This window comes from Antennarius striatus, chromosome 15 (genome assembly GCF_040054535.1).
Source record: "Antennarius striatus isolate MH-2024 chromosome 15, ASM4005453v1, whole genome shotgun sequence".
Lineage (NCBI taxonomy): Eukaryota > Metazoa > Chordata > Actinopteri > Lophiiformes > Antennariidae > Antennarius > Antennarius striatus.
The window spans coordinates 3,183,065-3,202,437 of NC_090790.1; the positions used below are offsets into that span (position 1 = coordinate 3,183,065).

General features: G+C 40.8%; 1 protein-coding gene across 3 annotated transcripts; it reads right to left on the reverse strand.

Moving 5' to 3' along the window:
• Nucleotides 1-3,643: 3,643 nt before the first annotated feature.
• Nucleotides 3,644-17,406, reverse strand: sh3bp2 (SH3-domain binding protein 2). 3 transcript variants are annotated; one of them, XM_068335209.1, is made up of 13 exons: nt 17,135-17,405; nt 14,493-14,632; nt 14,262-14,364; nt 14,057-14,174; nt 12,850-12,917; nt 10,993-11,078; nt 10,826-10,906; nt 9,742-10,495; nt 9,495-9,612; nt 6,262-6,317; nt 5,922-5,997; nt 5,711-5,770; nt 3,644-4,984 (listed from the first exon to the last, which is right to left on the reverse strand). In XM_068335209.1, exons 1-13 carry the CDS (start codon nt 17,314-17,316, stop codon nt 4,847-4,849), a joined length of 1,980 nt encoding a protein of 659 aa, XP_068191310.1. In that variant the 5' UTR covers nt 17,317-17,405; the 3' UTR covers nt 3,644-4,846. The 3 variants fall into 3 exon arrangements, with proteins under 3 accessions (XP_068191310.1, XP_068191309.1, XP_068191311.1); XM_068335208.1 differs by having other exon boundaries at nt 9,495-9,615; XM_068335210.1 differs by lacking the exon at nt 5,711-5,770 and having other exon boundaries at nt 9,495-9,615; nt 17,135-17,406.
• Between the last annotated feature and the right edge of the window lie 1,967 nt (nt 17,407-19,373).

The window sequence follows — 19,373 nt, forward strand, 5'->3', positions numbered from 1 at the left end:
AATGTTCCGGAACAGAATCGGAACAGAAAATAATTGTAAACCGGTTAATATCGGGTTTTTTTTTCGTTCTTGAAAAAAAAATATCTGATCTCATGTTTCCCTTCCTGTCATCCACTCAATGCGTGATGAGAGCGGACAGAAGTTGAGGCATATCATCAGCAGTCTATTAAAAGTCAGTCTCCCAATCTCGATTGTATTCATAACAGGTAAACTCTGCAGTCTGTCAATCTGGATTATATCCATAACAGGTAAACATTGCAGTCTGCCAGCGCTTTGTAGCAACCCCATAACTTCTGCATCCATCGCTGGCGCTGCACTGTGGCGACCCGGGCTTGAGTGCTGCTGCTCAGCATCTAAGTGTTTTTATCGTTTTTTTGTGAATTATTTGTCCTCGGCACTATTTGTATGAACATTTTATATGCACAGGGCTGCTTATCTGAGACAGAATGTACGCCTGAGTCTCGCTGTCAAGAACTGTGTTTTTGCCGTGCTGGTCTACTAGCCGGCGTGTTAACCGACTACCTCTTCTCCTTGAGTCACAGACTACAGCTGTGCTATTGACCAGCTAACTGGATCAGTGCTGTTGTCCTGTTTACTGTCGGAACAAATCTGCAATATATAAACTAATTGCTTTAATTGCCAATTTCAAAGTCTTACATTTACCTACCTATTTATATTTACAAGAAACATTATTAACAGGTTTCGGATCTTTCTTTTTTTTCTAACCGGTTCAGGAAGGTCAGTTCTTGGGTGGAACATAAAACTGGACACATTATAATTCTGTTTCTGTTCGGAAGAAACCGATTGGCAAAGAATTCTGGTTCAAAGCCCTGGATATAACGTTATTAGCTGATTTTATACTGTGAAAGCTTTGATGAACCGAAAAGTGGAGCCTGTTGAGAGGAATAAGCCTTAAACATTTATAGGGATAATATCTTTGTAATCAGCTGACTAAAAGGGCGTCCCTCAATGGAGCTGCATGTTGCACTGCCTCCCTCTGTATTTGAATTTCATGCTTACAGGCCCCTGGTATAAGGCGTGTGTGTTTCTGGGGCCTGTACACACACACAATTACTGTATATGCATGTTAAAAAAAATATAGCATGAGTGGGAAGATACTTTCCCCATGTGGACAATAAAGTGCCTGTAATATCTTTGGGATATTACAAGAAAAAGAGACATAGTCAGGGGTATGTTTTTGAAGCTTCTTTTTACCCCACACTTCTTGTCATAAGATGGAGGACACGCACAGACAGGTCAAAGTTCCACCCTCAACACTTCCCAGCCTGTGCTGCCACCCCCGAGGACACTTCCTGCAACAACACAACAATATCCCTCTACAACATTCTACCTCCCTTAAGCTTTTTCTTTTTCTTTCCCCAAAACACTGCTTTATTTAACACCTGTAATCGTTTATATATATATATATATATATATATATATATATATATATATATATATATATATATATATATATATATATATATATATATATATATATATATATATATATATATATATATATATATATATATGTGGCAGGATAGTGCTACACTCCCCACCGTGAGGGGGTAGTGTAGCAGACAATTAGCGAGTGCCGCATAAATAGACCTGGTCGGACCCTTCTCCATCCTTTTTCCGCTTCCTCTTCCTCCTTTACGGAGCCGACAGCTGGGCGTGGCAGCGATTTGCAGTGAGCAGTTGAGTTGGAAAATAAGTGTGGTGTTACTGGGACCTGGGCTGTCTCCCTTGGGCCGGTGCGCGTGCGGTGCGCATCCTGAGGAACCACCTCTCCTGGTCTGGGCTGCGGGCTTCCTCCTCCTGCAGCGAATGACACCTCAATCCTGCTCTCCGTGCGCGGCCGTCATCGCCACTGAGAGCTCACTGCTGTTTTGGTTCTTGGTTCCTCGTTCTCTGTTCGTTGTATCCCCCCCCCCCCCCTGCATCTGTGTGTCTGCTCTGGGGTTTGGCTCATCTGGAGGCCTCCACCACCACAATCCGGCGCTGATTCGGCCTATATCGGGCCAGACACCATTACCGGTGGTCAAGGCCGTATCATACGGCGTCTTCAACGCGAGCCAAGAGAGGGCATCCCGACCCTCTAATTGACGCTGAGCCACTACCCCTGGAGGGTGGTTTTAATTGGAGGGGCAGACTCTCCCCATTTTTTTAGTTTATTCATCTGTTATTTCTTCCGTTGAGTTATTATTGATCAGTTTGGTGGGTTATATTTGATTTATTGTGTAGTAATCTTTTTTTTCCTCTTTTGGATAATTTGTGTGTTAACAGTTTATTTTGGGTTTATTGCTATTTGGTTATCGTGAGGGTTGCCTTGATTTTTTTTGTTTCAAATTGTGTTCTTTCGTTGACAGGTGCTGCGGGCCCAGAGCGGCAGCGGTCCCCCTAGTGGTGGTTCCTTATTCACGTTTTTGGTTTGCTGTGTCACGGGTGCAGTGTAGTTTTTTTGGAGATCTCCCCTTTTTGTTGCGGCTGTCGTGGTAAGCCCCAGCCCTGTTTTTGGTAATCCCTCATACTCTTTATAATCATATTTGTAGTATTCTTTTCGTCTGTCCTCATTTTAAAATAAATGTTTAATAAAGTCTTTTTTTTATAATTGGAAATCACACTCTGGTCCTGTGGAGTATTCTTGAACCGTGTGCCTTGGATCAATTCATAACCTGCACATCCATAAGTCTTGTTCATATCCTGGGGTGAAAGCCCCCAGGTGGCGTTGAGGGCAACGGCTTCACGCCGCTCGCCTTGCCACATATATATATATATATATATATATACCACCTGTGTACGACCACCAGTTTGCCTTGCCTAGTCCGTCTTTTTCTGGATTTTGACCCTAGCCTGCTTGATCACGATTTTTGTCTTTTGAGGCCCTGTGTATGACCTCTGGCGTGTCTGAATAGATTACAATTCCGTGTGCCTCCTTTGTACCATTGTGTTTATGATCATCTGGTTTTGACTCCTACCTGGAATTTGACTACAAGTTTGGATATCCCTCTAGTACTGTCATCTCTTTGCTTTTCTGGTTTTGAAACGGACTGATTAAAGGTTTTTGACTTTGTGACACTTTGACTCTTGTATCTGGTTCCTTTGGAAACAATAATAGAATGGTAGTGATATGGTTCTCCCCTACCATCTATTTTCTCGGTTTTCTGCTGTCCAAACACAGAAGTTGGTAACAAAGAAGAAGAAGCCATATAGACCATATTTTTTAAAAATGGATCAGTATTAAGAGGTTTTTATTTGTTCGGTTTTTTTACCCCCAAAGTTTGGCTTCACAAAGGAAAGACTTTCAGGTGAGATCAACTGTTAATTTTCAGCTGATCAAAAACTTTTTTTTTTTTTAGCTCATCTAAGTTAAGTTTTTTAGGATTTTACTTTTCTGTCAATAAAATCAGAATTCAAGTTAGAATGAAGTTGGTACAACCTCATTTTGTTAATAGATTTGATCTGGATGACACATATTGCCAGCAATTTATAGAACAGTTGTAAGAAGCAGAAATTAACTGGTTGCATCCACTTCAATGTGAGAAATATAAACCCTTTTTATGTACATTGTAGTCAGTTGTGTTCTGTGGTCAATGACAAATAAGATAGCAAAATGAAAAGAAGCTCAACAGAATTTTTCATACATTGTCAACATATATTTAAGTAGGAAACAATACATTTAAATTTTTTTTACAAATTCTGTACAGTACATACAGCATTTACATATAAATATATAGTGATAGAGCATTAGCAGCAGTGCTGTACAAAATATCTGCATCATGCCAATCTTTTTGGATTTGAGAAGAAAAACAGTTGAAGTCAAATTTCTACCTGACATGAAGCACCATTTATGGACTGGTTGAATAGAACAAAAAATACAAGAACATTTTCAAACCCAAAATTATGAGTCAAAATTAAGAGTCATGCCGTGCTGGAAAGGTTGCATTTGGAAAAACTACGCAAAGTTTCTTGTCTTAAAAAACCCCATTTCAAATTAAAGTAAGTTGATAGGAGCCAAAAACAAAATGTAATTTATGTTTCATGTGCTCATATGCAGTTAGATGCTGCCTGTTGATTATGCTGAGATAATAAATGATCATGATCATAGGCTGCAGAAACGTGAAATCTGTTTGGAATGATGTCTTTGTCTTTAACTGTTGACCATAATGAACTGGTATTTGCACACAATCAATGAAACATGTTGAGGGGTTTGTGTAAATCATTAGTCGTTCGTCATGGTCATAAATTAATTTTTGGATTGACTATGATCACAACAGCATCATCGCAAAAGCATCAGCCTGGAAATAATTCATGTACAAATAAACCAAAATATTAGCTTTACTAAAATGATCATTTTTGACTGGAGTACATTTCTTACTGTTGTGAGTTTGTATAAATTAAACTGTAATCTGGGATAATTGATTCTACTACTTGTCTTTTATGCTAATTTAATACTATAACCAGCCTGTGTGTATCACAAGAAGTGTGAATTGCCAGAAATGTGTTAGGAGAGGTAATTGTAGCCTTAAACAATGGAACAAATGATCAAACATAAAACTGTTTTAAATGGCTGCTGAATATCATAGAGACATTAACCGTCAGCCAGCTTAGTACACTGTTCAGTGTTTCCACTGGTGGTACAGATACAAGTGATGTTTTTTCACAGCTTAAATCTTCTCTTAACACCCATACAGTATGTATTTACAGTAGCAATGCTTGCAGTGCACTATAGAGAATTGTGATGGTTTGCTGTGTTAGTCAGTAAAATAATATTTAATGGGTTTAATTTTTTTTTGTGTTGCAGGAAACACTGAGAGATATGCTCTGTTTCCACATGTCGTGATCAGGTGCTTTGTCTCTTTGAGTAGGGCTTCTGAAGGCAGAGTGAGCCATGGTGAGGAAGAGGATGGCTGAAGTAGTGTTCGACCAGAGCTGGCAGAGTGGGGAAGGTCATGTCACTGTCCAGGAAAATGTTGTCATTCTGACAAAAAAAACAAAGTCACAGTGAACAGGAGACTTTATTTATTTCTTCTCCTTTTTTTGTTTGTTTAATAATGGTTGTTGATCTGACTGATATTTCTCAGTGTTCTTGCCTGAAAACCACTTTCAGAGAAATTACCACAATGCCTTTACCTAATTAATCACTAATGATCACTTCATGGTCAAACTAACTGACCACTATAAAAAAAAGAAAAAAAGTATGAAAAAGGAGAAAATGGCCTTTACAAGAATACCATGGCTCTAGTCACCTGAATGGGATTAGTCAAGTGGCTGCTGGAATGCTCACCATACCACAGTAGTGTAACTACACCACAGGAACAATGACCAACCACCTATGCCCTGGTTAATCATTTGTAACGACCTAGAACCAGGAACAAGATGTTCACATGCTATACTTCATGTGGTGGTTTACAAGTCAAGGTTCTGACTATCCTTGACTTGCAACCACGATACACTGATGTGTGAGTGCCCCCAGGAGAAATGTTAAACAGTTTTGAACTAGTAAACGATTAGCTATGAACTAAGCACAATAAAAAACCATGGGGTTGATGGAGTGAGTGGGCTGTCATCCAACAGGGCCACATCAACAGGTTGTGTCAGTTTACAATGAGGAGGATCACTGCTATGATCAATGCTCCAGTTGTGAAATATTTATCCAATGCAAAACATACAAACACATTTACAGAGACAGCAGATTGTTTCTTACCTCCTCAAAAAGGCGATAGTTTCTGGCCTTGCCTATTCTGACATCCCATACCACTAGCACCTGGTCAACATGTGAGAATGACCATATTAGGTCTTATTCATGAGGATCAGGTGATGCTTTCATTTTCACACATCTGAACAAATGACTGTGACAGATCAGAAGTCAGTTTTAACTATGCAACATAATCTTTGTGTAGTTTTTTGTTTTTTACCTTCGCAGTTTTGGTTCCTGACTTTCTGATGGCATACAGTCCATCTTGCGGTGGGACAGGGTTCTCTCTGAACAATCTGCAGGTTCAAACATCCCACGGATCACAAAAAAAATGATCAGTATGATAAATACTGCCAGAAAGAGTAAACTAGAATATATATAGCAGATATATTTTCTTCCATGTCTTCATGCGTAATTTGGATTGACTCTAATGAAACACATCTGATAAACTGCATTATAAATAAAAGAAAAAGCAGCACAAGACATAAATGTTCTTGTTTGCCACTAGAGGGCAGAGCAGAGCTTCAGCTGGATATTATAAATACGTAAGTGTGTCTTACTTTTCCACAAAGCTGGTTTCAGTCGAGTCGATGAAAACAGAGTCTGGCAGCTGCACCTGTGGAGGGAAACATCATTCAGCATGCTAATCATTTTAATGATCCTAATTTGAAGCTATAAAATTCAGGTTTATGTATCAAGTATTTATTTTAAAAGATATTTTTTCATTGTTTTTTTGTATTTATTTTTAACTTGCGATTAATCATGATAAATCAATGTGATCACAATCAGTCTGTATGAGATCATGGACTGACACCAATACATTTCATGTTCTACTTTATGTTATGTTTTCACATATGTGCCCTGGTTTGATGACTGTCAACAGGATTAATCTAAATTACTCTAAAAGTACCAAATCCATGTCCATGAAGGGGAGGGGTGTAAACCACATTCATACGGTACCTAACATCACATAAGGTAGTTCTGATTTGTGTATGTAGGCAATCTAAACAAATATCATTATTATTATTATTATTATTATTATTCATTCATTTTCCTTTTGGCTTTTCCCTTCAGGGGTCACCACAGCGAATCAGTTGCCTCCATCTAACGCTGTCTTCTGCATCCTCTCACACCAACTATCTTCATGTCTTCTTGCACTACATCCATAAACCTCCTCTTTGGTCTTCCTCTAGGCGTCCTGCCTGGCAGTTCAAAACTCAACATCCTTCTACCAATATATTCACTATCTCTCCTCTGGACATGTCCAAACCATCTCAGTCTGGCCTCTCTGACTTTATCTCCAAAACCTCTAACATGTGCTGTCCCTCTGATGTACTCATTCCTGATCCTATCCTTCCTGGTCACTCCCAGAGAGAACCTCAGCATCTTCATCTCTGCTACCTCCAGCTCTGTCTCTTGTCTTTTCTTCAGTGACACTGTCTCTAGACCAAACAACATCGCTGGTCTCACCACAGTTTTGTTCACCTTTCCCTTCATTTTAGCTGAAACTCTTCTATCACACATCAGACTTGACACTTTTCTCTACCCGTTCCATCCTGCTTGTACACATTTCTTTGCCTTTTTTCCACACTCTCCATTGCTCTGGAATGTTGACCCTAAGTACTTAAAATCCTCCACCTTCTTGATCTATTCTCCCTGTAACCTCACTCTTCCGCTTGGGTCCCTCATTCACACACATGTACTCTGTCTTACTGCGGCTAACCTTCATTCCTCTCCTTTCCAGGACAAACCTCCACCTCTCTAGCTTCTCCTCCACCTGTTCCCTGCTCTCACTGCAGATCACAATGTCATCTGCAAACATCATAGTCCATGGAGATTCCTGTCTAACCTCTTCTGTCAGCCTGTCCATCACCATAGCGAACAAGGGGCTCAGAGCTGATCCCTGATGCAGTCCCACCTCCACCTTGAACTCCTCAGTAATACCTACAGCACATCTCACCACTGTCTTACAGTCCTCATACATGTCCTGTACCACTCCAGACTTCCTCATACAATACCACAGCTGTTCTCTGGGCGACCTGTCATAAACTTTCTCCAGATCTACAAAAACACAATGCAGCTCCATTTGGCCTTCTCTGTACTTCTGTATCAACATCCTCAAAGCAAATACTGCGTATTACTCTGTTTTTGGCATGAAACCCTACTGCTGCTCACAAAAGCTCACTTCTGCCCTTACTCTAGCTTCCACTACTCTTTCCCATAACTTCATTGTACGGCTCGTCAGCTTTATTCCTCTGTAGTTTCCACAACTCTGCACATTCTCCTTGTTCTTAAAAATGGGCACCAGCACACTTCTCCTCCATTCCTCAGGCATCTTCTCACTATTTAAGATCCTGTTGAACAACCCAGTCAGAAACCCTACTGCCACCTCTCCTACACACTTCCATACCTCCACAGGTATATCATCAGGACCGACTGCCTTTCCACTCTTCATCCTCTTCAAAGCCCTCCTCACTTCATCCTGACTAATCTTTGCTACTTCCTGGTCCACAAAAGCCACCTCTTCTAGTCTTTGTTCTCTCTCATTTTGCTTGTTCATCAACTCTTCAAAATACTCTTTCCATCTTCCCATAACACTACTGGCACCTGTGAATACACTTCCACTGCTCCTAAACTTCTAGCCTTGCTACCTTTCCACCTGGTCTCCTGGACACACAGTATGTCTTCTTTCCTTCTCTGCATCATGTCAACTAACTCTCTCCCCTTGCCTGTCATAGTTCCAACATTCAACGTCCCTACTCTCAGTCCTATACTCTTGGCGTTCCTCTTTTCTCTCTTCCTACGAACACACTTTCCTCCTCTCCTTCTTTGACCAAGAGTAGTCCAATTTCCACTGGCACCCTGTAGGTGAACAGCATCGATGGCGGTTGTTGTTAACCCGGGCCTCAACCGATCCAGTATGGGAGTCATAGGTTTGATTTGCATGTTTGATTTTGCAAAAGTTTTACGTCAGATGCCCTTCCTGACACAACCCTCTGTATTTATCCGGGCTTGGGACCGCAACAATATGACATTGATTTGTGCCCTCCTGCGTCTACACTCTACCTTTCCACCTGGTCGCCTGGACACACAGTATGTCTACCTTTCATTCAACATTATTATTATTATTATTATTATTATTATTTATATTGTTATGTTACCATTTTGGTTCATTTTACATTATCCTGGTTTTTATTGCTGCTTTTTTTTTTTTTAGCTTTTACATAGTCTTTTATTTAACCTTTATTTAACCAGGCAAGCAATTAAGAACAGGTTCTTATTTACAAATGCAGCCTGAGTTACAAATGCAGCCTGAGTCTGATGTATGATTTGGTTCATCTAGTTAAACCTTAAAAGTTTTTCTGTTTGTAATTGTACTGTAGTAAGAATTTTTTAAGGAATATTTTTTATTTTTTGTAAATGAATGTAAATGTTGATTAAAAGTGTTTTATGCCATTGAATGTATTATGTAGTTACATGTTATTATACAATTTATTTTCCCTTTATAAAGGCAGCTGTTTTTGTATTTCCAATCGTGAATCTAGTCCCGACTGATGATGTCGTCAGATTTCTAGTCATTTCTTTTCTGTCTTCTTCACATAGATATGATTGCCTGCCCCACCTCTTCTATACCGTGGCACATTTTATACTTGCACCATCTCTATTTAAAACAGTATGTGTATGTGGAAGAAAAGTTCACATTTTTGCCTGAGAATTATTTCAAATTAGTCACAAGGATTAACATGTATGCAAAGCCATCACAACTCAGAATCATGCCACATATCTCTCTTACATTCTCGTAGTCATCATCCGACTCCTCTCCTTCTGATTTCGCCGACTCTTGTTTTCTCCTTAACTCTGAAGGGGCCACTCCAGTCAGTGAGCGGAAGCTTTGGCCCTCTGGAGATGCTCTTCTGGGGGGAAAACAAGCCTTACTGAGGCAAATTCACCCAGGTCTAATTTTTCTTTCTTCAAACCCTTCATTTCTGTTGGTATTGAATGAATTATCTTTAATGTTGGTGTGTCTGAATCCAACTTACTGAAGTGGGGTTCCTGGTTGTCTAATGTGTGCTGCAGTCAGCTGAGGTTTTCCTGTTAGTAGAGGTGGTTTTTGGATCTCTGGTTTATTGTGTAAACCAGTTCTAAGTGAGGGAGAGAGTGGAGGGTGGCCGGGCCGTGGTGGGTGACTGGGGGATGTCTGGTTCACAAACAGGGAGTCGAACATCACAGGTCTGGTGGACAACTCTTCTAAATTCGCAGCACTCCTGAGGCTTGGTTTACTGCTGTGGTCACTTGCCATCCCATGATGGATGTTCCCCAGTGGCTGGTTCCCTTCAGCGTTTAAGGGGCAGTGGATGGGACCATTTAGCACCATCCTCGTCTCTAATTGGTCACTGATGGGAAGACTGATGGGGGATTTCATTGATATAGTGGGCGGATTCCTCCTGTCGGTCTTGCCATCCCTCGGCCCCCCGATAAATGCTGTCCTGTTATGAGGAGTTCTCTTTGCATTTGGTGGAGGAGGAGGAGGAGGAGTGGAAGCCAAGGACTTGTGCAGGTGGTCAGTGAATGGGTGAGGAAGAGGGGGACCCTTGCTAGGATCCCTCAGGATGGGGGGAGGTGGTACAGATGGTGGGGCTTTTTTGGGTATTGCACTGATTCTGTGTTGTACTGAGATGGGAGGAGGAAGAGGAGGTCGACCTTTTTGGGAAGCAGAACTGAAGTCTTCACGGGGGAGACATTGTGCCGGCACTGGGGGAGGAGGGTAAGATGGGGGTGGTCCCGTGGGCCGACCTGGTCCGTTACAAAAAAAAAAAAGATCAATTGATGCTATATTCACGATTCTATATTGTAAATGTTTTTGCAGTTTATTTTGTAATTAATAGTAAATGGCTATATAATAGACCACATTTCACTATGTGCATGTGTCACAGGGCGACCACATCAAGCTACAAAGAGCAGGATGAGTCCTATCGAGACCTTTCAGAATAAAATACTTGGTGATTGTGAACCACAACAAAAGGGATTGAAAAGGAAAACTTTTTAACTCTCGAGCAAACTTGCTCTAAGACAGAAATTCAACAAAATATGAGAAAAGATCAAACTGAAGAAGAACACTTTCACCTGTAGATGTTGGTGAGCTGTCACTGTCTGGTTTCAGGTAGTCCTCCTCATCATCATCATCGTCGTCATCCTCAACATAATCTACACACAGTGGGGACATTTTGATGATACATACATTTTGATGATGCATGTCTTATAGATGAATATTAATCATTTGGTGGTCTTACCATCTTCTGTGTTATCAACAGGGTGTGTAATATTGAGGGGTCTCTCTATTGTCCCATAGAAACTGTCTGCATCTGAATCTGAATCACTAAGAGAAAAAATATTTGATGATGAGAAATAATTTCTGTTAATGTATCAACCTTTGGAGATTCGGTTAATTTATAAATACCTATGATGTAATCTGAAAATTTAAATCACTATTGTAATTACTGTTAACAACTACTGCTACAGTTTAAGATGATTTAGAAAGGAGATGCCTAACTGAAAAGGAATTTCCTGAACATGTCACATGGGTGCTACCATGCGTCCTGAGTATGTTTATACCAATGAGAGAGATAAGCACAGATAACGGCTGATGTTTTCTCCCTCTAGTCACCAAATAAATTAAAAAAAAAGAAAGATTTGCTCCATATTTTCCACACAGTATGCAATGTGAGCAAACAGACATGAAAATCACTTTAATGGGCCAAAAAATGGGTCTAAAATGGGCCTAAAAATGTAAATTACACATAGGATAATAGCCTGTATGGCAGTTTTCTCTTGTGTTGTCTCGTTTGGACATAGACTATCACTAACACTCAGTAATGTCTGACCCTTTAGAGACAGGAAAGAGGACGGTTACTTCATTTGTCAAGCTTATAGCACTTTAGTGTCAATGATAATCCTGGTTCAATGCTGTTTTTCAAGTTAATTAGTTTGCTAACCTTTAAATCATGTTAATTTTATGAATTCATTTTCTTAACTGGAAATTTTTCATTAGTCTTATTCACCATGTCATTTATTATCCCATCTAACTAGAAGTTAACATTAAATCCTACATCTTTTATCCTTCAGCTTTTTGGTGAAATTCAAACAAACGTCCATCTCCACCTCCAGATACTTCACACCTGATTATAATGAACAAAAACAGCTTTGTTACACATGTTTTGGATTCTTAAATTCTGTCAGATGAAGGAACACTTTATGATCAGGTCTGTTGAGATGTCAGTTTTGTCTTGACTGTAACAGAAAAGGATGGAACTTGAAAAAAAAAATCCATAACAGAGTGTCAGTCAGTCCAGAAATTGCTTTGTTCAAAATAATTCAGTGAGGATGTGAACAGTTTGATGTTGCCTTTATTTTTTTCTACCAAGCCAGTCTGTATTAAAACATGCCTTGGGAAACACGCATCCACTCATTGATTACATGTTTGTGTCTGACATTCAGACATTTTTGTTGGCTTGATTTGCTTTAGTGGCCAGCCTCTCCTCCATGGGCAGACGTTTCCATCTGTGAGGTCATAACTAAAAAATAAAGTGCAGTGATATGTGATTACAACAAGATCTCTGTATTTACATTAGCAATCAAGTCCATCATGAAGTTTGGAAACGAGACATTGCTGTCCTTCCTTGTACTTTGAGCACCACAAATAAAGTGTATCTATTATATTCAAAAGATGGTACATATCTCTGCAGCTGTTATTTCAAATCAAGCTGAGTAGCTCTACAAATAAGACATGTTCCTTTAAGTTTGATTTTATATCATGTAATTAAATGCATTCCTGTGGGATCAGGCCGCCAGACACTCTATAATCAAAGTCTATTAAATGAACAGCTTAGGTCCTCAATAAAATTCTGTGGTTCAGGCTGGTGCATTTTTCATCAGAAACAAGAGACCACTTTAACAGCCAAAGCAAAAAATATAAGTCAATGCAAAAAGAGTTTCCGAATGAGGAAATCTTCCGTTTCTATTCTGTGACGGAAAAGTCGAACACAGATGACATTTTTGAAATGTTAATGAGAAATAGTTCATTTTTTCTGCTTTTGTATTGAACTTGGTTTGACATCTGAGTTTTTACACTACTCTTTATTATCACTTACCTTGAAATGTGGCAGTCTTTCCTGTCGTTGTAGTGGTCAATCTCCCTCCGCAGGTATCGCATCCATTTCTGTGAGGAAAAACGCAATATAATATAGTGTAAATGTGACTGCTGTTGTAATTCATGTTATTTGATTACCCCCCCCCCCCCCCCCGCAAAAATTAGGGGAAACCTTGGTAAATTCCCAGTGAAAGCCTGAGAAGTTCAGTCTAACCTACAGAACAGTGATGTGCGGTGAGCTTCATGGCTGGTGAGGCACTGACTTCATCATAATCAGATGAAAATGTTTACAGACATACTAACCTAGAGTGTAGCTTAATTCACCATTTAATAAGCAACAGTGAGTGGGTTATTTTTAAACTCTCATAGCAGAATTATTTACACATACAAACTGTAACACACAAATAAGCACATTTGATTGAAAAACTTATTTTGTTACCTACATGTTTTTTATATGTTATGTTTACTTATAAATGAAGTCCATGTGCAGCTCCTTCTGAATAAAAGCATCGAAAAATTTTTGAGTTGAGATATGTAATCCTCCATTTTTATGGGGTGGAAAACAAATGAATGTCTGCACTTGACTCGCTGACTATAGATTGTATGTACAGTAGATTGTTTGCTGTCACTTCTTCTACAGAAGAATCCTCGGCCAAATCCCCGGGATCACCAGCACCCCCTACCATGAGTCACGAGAACTGCACGCCTCACTTTGTGCCTTTTCCCAGTTAGGGTTAGGTGAGGACCGCCCAACTCAAGAAAGACGTTACATACACGCAGTTGTTGAAAAAAAAACCCCACTGTACATTATATACATTAGCTAAATTATGGAAATTTAGTTCATAGAGCATATTTGTTTTAACATTTTAATAGCAACATGTAGAGAGATAGCATTACGGTCTCAATGTATAGCTTGCCAGCATAGCTAGTCGGGCTACTGCGCTACTGACTGGTGCCTCACCGCAGGTGTCTTCTCAGTATTTCAGCGGTAAATGCAAAAATTCAGCGATTTTGAGTAAAAATAATGTAAAAGTGGTGACGTTAAATGGAAAATAACAATATAATACACATCACTGTATAAATACAACCAATTAATTTATTTTTTAAATTTTCCATTGTGTTCTTTAATGATGGTAGGTGAGGCCATGCCTCACCTGCCTCCCCTGACCGCACGTCACTGCTACAGAAACAGAAGCATTGGTTCTCACCCTCCTCTCATCTTCGCTGGCGGCGGAGAAAAACCACGTTCTGTGTTTTTTACTGAAGTGGACGATTTTAAAAGGAAACACATTACTGGATGTTGTTTCCTCTGCTGCTCTCATCACTCTGCATAAGAGGAAAAAAACTGCATTTCTACATATACTTATGTACACATATGAGTTAGCACTCTGCATTTTAGTCTTTTTTACCCACCTGTTGTAACCGTTGAGAGAAAATGCCCCTTGGGGTGCAGGAGAGGTACTGCTCTTAAAATAATATATACAGCCCTTATGGATGATAGTATACCTTAGAGGCCCTGTAAAATAGACAGCAGCTGTCATCATCCACTCGTGTAGACTGAGCATAGGCAGAAGGCCTTGGCAGGTCGTGAGGCTCAGAGAGGAGCTCAATAACTTATAATACTGCCAAACATTTTGAACTCACATTTCATAAGGCTGAACTGACTGCCTCCCTTCTTGTGGAGATATCCCGCAATAGAAACTCCTCCTGGCATGGTGAGAAGGTTTTGAGCTCCAATAGCTCGCATCGGCACTGGCCAGCAAACCTGTGGAGATGACATGGTCCTATGAGGAGAGCAGCGGTGAAAAGAGGAGAAGAAAGGAAGAGAGGAAGAGAAGAGAAGAGAAGAGAAGAGAAGAGAAGAGAAGAGAAGAGGAATTTAATAGGATTGCATCACTATGTGACAGATTTACCACATCTCACACCTCTTCGTTAACTTTTAATAATTTCCTGAGCTTAACTGATTTATTTCCATACTAAGCACATTTTGATGTTTGATCAGTGAATTAGATGATGAAAAAATATATGTAAACCTTAAAGTATCTGAAAAATGTTTCTCTATTTTGGCCTGGTCAGCCAAGAAAATCAGCCCTTACATGTAAAATAACAAAGAAAAACCATTCAACCAAAATAAAGGCTCTCACTCTCCCCCAACCAAAATGTATTATCCATCTATTTTCCTGGAAACAAGATGATTGTGATTGTTTCGTCTTCAGCTGCTTTCTCGCGGGTCACGGGTCTGCTGGAGCCTATGCTGGCTGGCTACAGGTGAGAGGCGGGTGCATTCTGAATTAGTTGAAGACTCGCTGAAGAGTCTTAAACTAATGCTGCCGCCCGTGTTCTGACCAGGACCAGTGCCAGGGACCATATTTCTCCTGTGCTGGCTTCTCTGCACTGGCTTCCTGTGAAAGCTAGGATAGATTTTAAAATACTCCTCCTCACTTACAAAGCCCTTCGTGGCCAGGCACCGACCTACCTGAAGGAACTTTTAGTTCCTTATAATCCATCTAGAGCATTACGCTCTCAGCATACTGGCCTACTGGGGGTTCCTAGAATTTATAAAAGTAGGACGGGGGCTAGAGCGTTTTGCTATCAAGCCCCTCTATTGTGGAAACACCTCCCTACCTCAGTTCGGGGGGCAGACACCCTCTCACTATTTAAGACTAGACTTAAAACTTTTCTTTTTCATAAATTTTACAATTAATGGCAACTTAGGTTACTACGTTTATATTCATATAGACCTACACTGCTGGAGACTCAACATCCAGACTCACTGAGTTCCTCTCTCCTCTCTCTTCTCTCCAACCATCTCTGTTACTCCTCCTCCTCTCTGACCTCACTCTTCAAGTCTCCAATCACACCGTACTAACTAAACTTCTTCCCTGGAGTCTCTGTGCTCTATGTCCTCACAGGTTTTTCTCAGGTTCACCCCTCATCCGCCCATCTGCTATGGACCTGCTCTTCCCATCCCACCAGTACCACCCCTAACCTAATTATCGGCTGGGGTCCGGCTTCCTTTTTCCTCCGCGCCACCATACTGTTCCACCCCTCATCCGCCCATCCGCTGTGGACCATCTGCTGTGGACCTGCACCTCCCATCCACCAGTATCACCCCCCACCTATCCATCGACTGGGGTCCTGCTGCCTGTCTTCCTTGGTGTCATCTTACTTTTCCACCCCTCATCCGCCCAGCCGCCGTGGACCTTCCTCTGTGGACCTGCACCTCCGAGCCCACCAGTATCACCCCCATCTCTCCATGTGCTGTGCACCTTATCCTCCAAGCCCACCAGTACCACCCCTCAATCTATCCATCGGCTGGGGTCCTGCTTCCTTGCTTCCTCCGTGCCGCTATACAGTCATCCACGCAGCTGTAATTGTGCCTTGACTTTAGCAACCTTAACCATATTGATACTGCCTCTATCTGGCCTATCTGTCACTCTCTCTCTGTCTCTCTCTCTCTGATGCTGTTCTTGTCTTCCTTTGATTTCTTTTCCACCCAACCGGTCGAGGCGGATGGCCGCCCAAAAGAGTCTGGGTCCTGCCCGGAGTTTCTTCCTCATGGAGGGAGTTTTTCCCCGCCACTGTCGCTTATGCTTGCTCTGGAGGGTTCAGTTGGGTTTCTCTGTCTGTTAAAGCGCTTTGAAATGTCTGCTGTCATGATTAAGCGCTATATAAATAAAACTTGATTGATTGATTGATCCCTGATGTGTCGTCAGCACATCACAGGGCCCCATGAAAGACAGACAGGCCTGTGTGCTCCAACACAGAAGAGGGAGATATGCCACTATAGTAGAGCAATGTAATTCAAAGTGCACAAAATAAAGGAGTTTACCTATTTACTAATTACTATTTCTGTACGCGTCTTTAAGTCCCCCTTAAAGATGCCCCCTTTTAAGTCTTTGGTTGTTTGTTGAAAATGTACACCCAGTGTATCTGATATTAGATTGTGAGACACTTCCATCCGTAGCTCCATATCTTGCACATCCACACACAAATACAACAATCAGGAACTATCAGTAAACAACCAGTCAGATATTCAACCTGTGATCAGGTGTTTACAGGTGATGGATTAAAAGACTACTATGAACATGTAGATTCACTTTTACCCTTGTTCCAGCTGTTCTTTTACAGAAAGTGGTGAAATTTCACTCATGCCTAATGTATCAGCAGATAAGTCAACAGACCGATCAATCTAAAAGCTGTGCCATAAACCATTCTGAAGAGTCCACAGTATCCTTGTTTGTTATCACTGAAGGTTTGTTCACCAGCCAGTGTGACCTGCCTACCTCCCATTGAGCCTCCTGGTGATAACCTGAACAGCAGCACTCTCCCTTAGCCGGCTCACTGCGGAAGCTAACACCGTGGAAGCTAAAGCCGGCACCAGGTCCATGACGAAGTTGTGGAACAGAGACCAGGCTGGAGTCAACCTCGATGCCTTCCTGTCCGGATTCAGTTGATTGAATGTCATCTAAGGATTTGTCTGTCGGCTTTTTGTTTCCTCTGATCAAACTCTCCTCTCCTCACTCTAAGTCTCTAAGTCTGTTTCTGCTGACTTCTCTCTCCTCCCTTCCTCATTTACTCACACACACACACACACACACACACACACACACACACACACACACACACACACACACACACACACACACACACACACACACACACACACACACACACACACACACAAACACAAAATGAGATAGTCCAGTCCAAATACACAAACACATCCACACACTTTCTGCACAAACACACACGCATTGTCCTCACCCAGCAAACACACACACATGATGATGTCCAGTGTGTGTGTGTTTGTGTTTGTGTGTAGAGAGAGAGATAGAAGGCAGTCATCAAGTTAAATATCTAAAGTTAAGTTCTACATCATCTGAACTGTTTATGTGTAATTTCCAGTTTATCAACGGCATCTACTGACTTCAGAGGGAGTGAGGGGGAGGGTGTGTGTGTCTGCGTGTGAGTGTATGTGTCTGTTCATGTCTGTGTGTGTTTGTAAAAGAGGGAAGTTCTTCATATTTAACTAGATTTCTTGCAAAAGCCTTCTATTTCTGAGATAAAGACCTGAAGGGAGTTATTTGATCTCTTAATGTGGTTAGATAATCAGGTCAAGTATGTTACAAAATGTAATGTAATGTTTAGCATATAAGTACAAATTGACTGCAAAGTATAAACCCTAATGAGCCAAGAAAAGATAATTGAACGGCTGGATGTTTGAAACAACAAAACCAAAACGTGGATGGGACTAAACATTAAATAATCAGCCAGCAGGTTCACATGCTGTAGTAGAAACAAACTGTGTTGTTGCTTCCATCTCAATGACGTACATTTCTACACCCCACAAAAGAGTTGGAGAGGTAAATATCACAAATATTGTCTTTTTTTAAAAAGTCAGTATGTGTCCAACATGATTAACAAATGATTCCCTTCTGGTTTATTTATGATCTAAGCTGAAGCCCAACATTGAAGGTATCAGGTTGTGCCTTGATGTGGATGATTTTCGTTTTGATGTGTAGTTCCAGTTGCCCTGTTGGCAAAATATGCAGTGTTGAGTCAGGCTACAAGAATTTATGAAGAGAAAGGGCAGAATATTAGATTCATGGGAGTTTTGACAAAGAGAGGGAGTGAAAACAGACAGATGATGAAAAAAATGTGCCGGAGACGTGATTGATCACCAGGGTGGAGCTGTTTTCTGACCTCTCAGGGCGCTAACGGAGGCTATCACATGGTTAGCTTCATCTGATTATCTGAGGTTTACCAATCACACACACACTCACAGATCACATCCATTCTGCAGTGAACTCACCTCTAAGTGAGGTCAAAGTTCACCAGCTGCTTCTCATCGATGGCAGGCTTCAGCTACAAAGCAAACACACAGCTAGTGGATGGAATGTTTCCACCCACCCCTCACAACAGAGTCACAACGGGTAGTGGGTGAAATCATTTAGCTAGGAAGTGGAATGCCTCATGTCACATCATCAGTAGATGGGTTACTTTATGGTTCAGATTATTATCACAAACCAAACAGACCCAACAATCATGTCTGTCCTTCGCTTACACCAGTTTGCCAACAAGTTTCTTTCCTGGTGGACATTGACTCAGGATGTTGGATGTTGTTCAAATGTTTCTTGAAAACATGAAAGAATTCTGGTTTGATACAAGCTTATTATTGCTATTTCCATTATCAACTAATAGCAAATCTAACTTCATTTACAGGACAGAAAAAAAAACAAAAAACAAAAGGGGAAATAACTGTGTGCAAAAAATGAGTTCTTTAGCCAAAATAGTCTGAGAATAGTTCGTGAAAACATGTAAATAGAGATTTTTCCAAAGTGTGCACAACAACAATCCAATTGCAAGTTCTTTTCTATTTATTTCAATCAGACATTCCTGTGAATTTTTAGTATTTGCAATGCTACTCTTGAGAAACAGTATGACTGAAGCAACGACCATGACTCACTGCAGTGCTCACCAGTCATCTATTGCACATTGAAATTTAAGCTTTCATCACTGCTT

Excerpts from the sequence above, each read along its gene's own strand:
- sh3bp2 (XM_068335208.1), bottom strand. The coding sequence starts at position 17,316 with ATGACATTCAATCAACTGAATCCGGACAGGAAGGCATCGAGGTTGACT. Across the intron at positions 14,365-14,492 it reads TCAGTTCAGCCTTATGAAAT|GGCCTCTAAGGTATACTATC; the intron begins GTGAGTTCAAAA and ends TCTATTTTACAG. Across the intron at positions 11,079-12,849 it reads AAAGACTGCCACATTTCAAG|TGATTCAGATTCAGATGCAG; the intron begins GTAAGTGATAAT and ends TTTTTCTCTTAG.